General features: G+C 36.7%; 1 protein-coding gene across 1 annotated transcript in view; it reads left to right on the forward strand.

Annotated features, from left to right (window-relative positions):
* Positions 1-6,265, forward strand: part of LRGUK (leucine rich repeats and guanylate kinase domain containing) — a 52,479-nt gene that overhangs the window by 14,004 nt on the left and 32,210 nt on the right. Inside the window, 4 exon segments of the mRNA XM_019474898.1 lie at positions 3,195-3,314; positions 5,778-5,817; positions 5,819-5,907; positions 6,129-6,225. Of these exon segments, the coding sequence (XP_019330443.1) occupies positions 3,195-3,314; positions 5,778-5,817; positions 5,819-5,907; positions 6,129-6,225 (346 nt within the window).

Genomic DNA, 6,265 nt, shown 5'->3' on the forward strand with positions numbered 1-6,265 from the left:
GGAGGGTTGGAGATTTCTTAAAAAAAAAAAAAAAAAAGCACAATAATTTTACCTAAAGGCATGGATTTCTTCCAATGCAGATATAGGCTGTATTTAAATATTTGTTTATTGGATTGTGTATGTGTATCTTTATTGCTGGAAAGAAACAATTCTGTCTTCTGTCAGAGGTATTGCATACACAAACATATAAACATGCAGACCAGCATTTATGGTACTGACCAAAATTCTTAATGATGCTTTGAATGTTTGCCCATGCTCAGCTGGAAAGCACGCAACACAGTCATTAATGAAATCTTCCTAATGATGATGCGTTACAGTCTTCTACGCTACAAAATGCTTATTGGAACCAGATTGGTATAGTTCATTTGCATCTATATTTGTAGATGAGATTATAATTAATTCTGTTTTAGTAATACTGCTATTAAAAATAAAACCTGAAAACAAAGCAAAAAGTTATGTTGTTGCATACTCAGCAGTCAGAAAACATTAGCATTAAGTTTCTTATGCCATTCCCTCTCTCTGTGTGCCTTGTGATTCTATCTTTAATTACACGGTAACACACCGCTGAACAATATTATGTGTATTTTTTCCCCAACTATAAATGCACGTGACATTTAAAAAGGTAGCTTGATCATAGTTATAACTGCTACATGGGGAGCAGAAATTTAATAACAGAGGGCTCTTCAGTCTATTGGGCAAGTACATGATGAGACTTGGTATCTGGCTATTGAGGATAAATTCATTCAGAGAAGAAATAGAGCATGATTATTTTTAACAATGAGGGTAATTAACCATTGGAACAGTTTACCAAGGGTACCAAGAATTCTCCACAACTGGAACATTTTTAATTAAAATATGCTCTAACGGAACCTCAGGTATCAGACCTGAAGCAAGAAGTAACTCGGGGAAATCCTGTTGCCAGTGTGATGAGGGGAGTCTGAGTAGATGATCACAGTAGTCCCTCCTGGCCTTGAAATCTATTAATCTTGCACAGCAGTGTATTACTGTACTCGCCAAAGACAAAGAAAGTTGAAAGATGCACATTAAATGACCCAAGAACTCTTTACATGATACTGCTTACAAGTTGTAGGAAAACCAAAACTTTTAGTTTGTCTTTCGAGAACCAGTAAGTGGTGATGTAATGAAAGATAGTATTATGGAAATGTTCTCATGTTCTTCTGATGAAATAGTAACTCTAAGGAATTTGAGGATATGAGGAATCTGAGCAATGGAAATTTATTTAAGGGAATTTGAATTCCAAGTATAATCATGTCAAGTAATGATATGTTGTATCATTACTGGATATAATGCTTCCTTGTAGAAGAAAATTCTGCAATTTGCAAGCATGCAATAGGTTCTGTGCATGGAGAAGGAATATATTAAAACAATGTTGAAGATAAGGGCTCTGCCTTCACAGACCTGCCTTGACATCATTCTTCATGAAGGGCATGGTCTTGAGCAAGAATAAGAACCTTTCTGCTACGTCTTGATAAATTTTGAATCTCTAGTCACTAAGCATGTTTCGTGGAAATCCCATCTTTGAAATGGTTCATTTATAATAATGCACTTGTAATATCCATAACTGTGACTAATACCTCCTGGGATCATGTTGTCTTAAACTGGTCTTTTCCTTACCACAAATGTCAGAAAAGGGAAAGACAGTCTGAACAACTCAAATAATCAAGAGAGGAGGAAGATATTTCTTGAACAGAATGTCACAACCTAACAGATTCAGCTAAGGATTTTTAAGCTGTATTTTTACCTTCTCCAGTATTTTTAATGTATTGTGCTAAAAAGCTTGTTGTGCTAATGTTTTGTAAATGTCACCAATCGGCCCAGTAAGTAAAAAATCCTTAAATCTCCCTGGGGTTCTGCTATTGTCTTGCTTTAAAATAGTCTAGTGGATGGAACGCTGAACCAGGATCTGGGTTCATTTCACAGTTTAGTAACAGCACATATGTACAGACTCAAGCCAGTCTCTTAATTTATTAGGTGTATCGGTTATTTCTTCTGTGAGAATAGTACTCCATAGGAGAATTAGGAAACTGAATTGCATTATTATCTTAGTACTTCTGAGGCATCAAGTCCCATTATATACATATAATCTGGTAGAAAATAGAGCTGGTTTGCTGAACCTAAAATAGGAGTAAAGCCATTACTTTGAAATCTTTTTGTTCCATGCTTGTGTTGGATCGTTATCATCTTATAGAGTTAGTTACTTGTAAGAGAAAAGGTAAAAGAAATATAGTCTGTTTTCAAGAATTTGTGTTCACCTGTTTTAAATCACATTAAATGGAAGCTTAACACACATTGGTGGTTTTCTTCCACTTTAAAATTTAAATTTAGTTAATGCTATTTATAAGTTAAAAACAAGTGGATCTGAAATTATTTCATCTATTTCTGACGTATTATCAAGTTGCATAATCTTAAGATCTAGCTGAGATTTAAAAATGAGAGTCCAAAGTTGCATTCCATTTTTAGCTGTCTAAATAGATTGCTGGGCACTCAAAAGTGCAGAAATGCTATTCATTCTAGTATTTACAGCTGGAAGTGGAAATCTGAGGATCTAACCATCTGCTCAGCATGGAGAAAATGGAGGGCTTTGTATTTTTGCAGCACTTTGGGTTCTTTTATTGTAGCGTTATTTGTGTTCAGTGGAGTTTAAGGATCTTAGTGTTTTTCATTGTACTGAATTGAAGAACTCTTTACAAATTTCCACCTTCATCTGGCAAGGCCATGGAAGTCAGCAAGATTACATGCAGGAGTGCGTAAACGTTTGTAGGATTGAGTCCAGGTTCATGCTAGGCTTATTATCCTGATCATTAAAATGCTACCATCTCTGTGACAGGCTTGGAAAACTCTTAAACAAATCCCAGCAACACCGTAACTGCAGAGGGAGCTTTAGAAAAGGCTATAAATCAGAAAAGATTATAGTAGACATAACATTATTCCTTTTGCAAAAGAGACCCAGGGGTCTTTAATGCTGCATTTTGTGCTATTTTTATGTTTAGAGCATGTCAAACTGAGCACACGCTTCTCCTGATTTTTGTCTACACTGTGAACAATGTGAATAGTGTGATAGACAGATGAGATTAGTTGAAGTGATGATCAAGTCTCTGCAGAAGCTTTATACAAAGTTGCTGAAGACTCCATTTGTAGGTAATGTAATGGCTCCTTGTTTTCCTTTCTTGTAGCACTTTACCTAGTCTTCATGCTCCCTACCCCATGCTGGTATTAGTTGGCCCTCTGGCCTGTGGTAAGAGAGAACTTACTCATAAGATCTGCAGACAGTTCAACAATTTCTTCAGATACGGGTAAGTTTGCTCCATAAGTTTAAAAGAACACCAAGTGATCAAAGCTAGAATTGCTGCTGGTTTGCTTTTCTTTAAAAAAACCCAAGAAGTTAAAAGTTAAAGACAACCAATAAATGTTCATTGCTATGCATTTTATCTCTTCCCAGGGCTTGATTGCCTGAAGTCATCAAATACTTCCTTAAAAGAAAAGCTATTTAAATTATCATGTTCTTTTCAAAGGTGAACAGCAAACAAACAAACAGACAAAAATGTGTCATTTAGCGCTCCTTTTATTGATCTATCTATCCTCACTAATGCCCCTCAACCTAAGCATCTGTTTGGATATGTATGCATTTCTCTTAGTTTTTCTAATGTACCTGCATATAAACACATTAGCATGCATGTGCAGACTGCATCCAGAAGCTAGGAAAGGAAGCAAGTGCAATTGCTGGACCGGTTTATTATCCTGTGAGTAGTGTTATCAAAGCACATGGCACCTTTCAGACTTCACCACCTGCTGGGAGGACTAATTCTCCCTATCTGAAAGGCCTGAATTATGATTTATCCTTACCGCCTTGGGCTCCCTGTGTATTTAGTGGAGAGAAACTCTCTCTTCCCAAGGGAGATTCAGCCTTTGTGAATCGCTTCCCTGAGGTATCTACCTATTTTCAGTGCACAGTAGATAGGAAGTCTGGCTAAGTTAGATCACCACTATCTGTTGCCTAAAATTAGGTGGTGCAAGCTGTTCCTCTTGCCCGCCCATTCCATTCTTCACAGTACCTAACTTTCATAGGTCCTATAACACACGCTATTCGGCACTGGTCTCTGTTCCTGTTATATTGTCTCTCCCCTATTTTCTCAATTTTTTTATTACACGAATTTCTCCATTCATTTTTAACCAGACTTTGGCCGTCTTTTTTTATTACACGAATTTATCCATTCATTTTTAACCAGACTTTGGCCGTAGTTTCACATGTATAGCGTTTGCCACAACAGGACCCGGGTCTATATTTGTGCACTCTTAGGTACTGAAGTGGTGAGTTGTAAGACAGGGACCACGGGCACGTGCATATGCGAGAATGATTCCTCAGAGTTCTTAGCATCACGGGACCATGCTCTGCATGTCGATGTGATGTCTAGCAGTAGCCGCCTTCTCTAACGTAATACACCACAGTGAAAGAGCCTATATGTATTTCTGTCTGCTCTGTGCTCAGATTATAGCCACTTGCTGGATTAGATCATTAAACTGGCAAGTTGAAAGGACATTTTAAGAAAAGATCTGTCAAGGTTATGTGACTGGAAAAATGACTTTTTGCCTTTCTTTAAAGCAACTGCTATGTTTTGAAAGACTAGATTGGAAATTACAAACTAATTGAATACCAATTGAAATTTTCCTAGCACTATGTGGTTTTTAAGAGCATTGGTTTTATACTGTGTATTTTATTTCCTAAAAGTTTTATGCATGAGGGGGAAAAAAAAGGAAGAGAGACAGAATCTTAACAGAGCAGAAAATTGCAACCATAAAGCAAAGTTGTATTTTAATTATTCAGTGGAGATTTAAGCAATTTTATGGCTTACACTTTTAAATTTCAAACATTCCACTCATTAAAAATGTATTTCATGCAAGGCAGTTTGAATGTAAACATGGCCTTGCAATTAAAAAAGGCTGTAATGTTTAAAAGTGTTTCAAAAAATAAAGTGAAATTGGACCCTCAAACCATCTGGCTAGTGCTCAGGAATGACCTTTAAGCTGGATGCGTTCATAATATCTTAAAGAAAATCAGGCCTTTGAAGTGAAATTTTACAGAGTCCATGTGTAGCACACTGTTCTCATTTGCCACAGCTTGCTGATAAAAGCAAGTGGCACCCTCTAATGCCGTGATAGTTAAGATCTGTCAAGCTCTGCATTATAGACTAAAGTTCTGAATGGTTTATAACTCGGCTACCTTAAATGAACAGAAATGGCCTGGTAGGTAGTATACTAGTAGGTGGTATATTTTTTGCCATATTTTCCAGGACAATCCAGCAGAAGTCAAAGAGTTAAAATGTTGTCGGTGTGGATCAGTGCCAAAGCTCCACATCACACTTTTGTTCCTGTTATCCTACAATGTAAAAATTAAAAACAAAACCGAAGCAGAAACAAGTAGCAAAATACAATTTCCTAAGATAGAACATGAGCCACTGCATATTTTAATCTAAAATTGGTACATGCATTGACTTAGCTGCTTTTTTTTGGTATTGTTTGGGGTTTTGGGGGTTTTTTTAGTGTTTCATCCTAGTGGTAAGCTCATGTATCTGAGGTTTGTCGTATTGTCCTTATGTGGTGGCAGGCAATTACTTTTCCTGCCTTGTATCCCGCTTATCTCCCTAGTTTCAGGATTGTTTCTCCCCTTACTATTAGGGGTCCATTTAAAGGTTGGTCTTTATATCTCTTTCTTAACCTCACAGTTCAGCCTAACTCCTAGTTTCCTTTTCCATATTTAGGATTCTACTTTATATCATCCACAAGCTGACATAACTGGAAAAAAAATTGTTTCATCATTTCTCTATTACAGTGTGCTGTGACAGCTTCAGTTCAGGCTATCTGGGGTTGGGGGGGATTTATAGCCAAAATGTAATGTTACATTTAAACTTTTTTTTTTCTTTATTTATGGGTTAATCTTTCAAATATGTGGCATTAGTGGTATGATTTGCACCTCTTTATATTTCTCATATTTCTTCTCTTCTTAAAAATAAAATGATTTGTGGTATTCTCCCTTTCCCCCCGCTCCTATTCCATAGCTGCTTCTATGATTGAAAACAGGTTATTTGTTTATTATACCATATATCTTCCAGTCCCTGTCACACTACCAGGGCAGCTTACTTTGGTGAAGAAAACAGACTTGATTACTATTTCGTTTCTCAAGAAGCATTTGACAAAATGGTGAACACAGTAAGTACCTGACTAGTATCCTAGTAGGCCTATTCCCTAC

The sequence above is a fragment of the Aptenodytes forsteri genome, unplaced genomic scaffold (genome assembly GCF_000699145.1).
Source record: "Aptenodytes forsteri isolate BGI_AS27 unplaced genomic scaffold, ASM69914v1 Scaffold173, whole genome shotgun sequence".
Taxonomy (NCBI): domain Eukaryota; kingdom Metazoa; phylum Chordata; class Aves; order Sphenisciformes; family Spheniscidae; genus Aptenodytes; species Aptenodytes forsteri.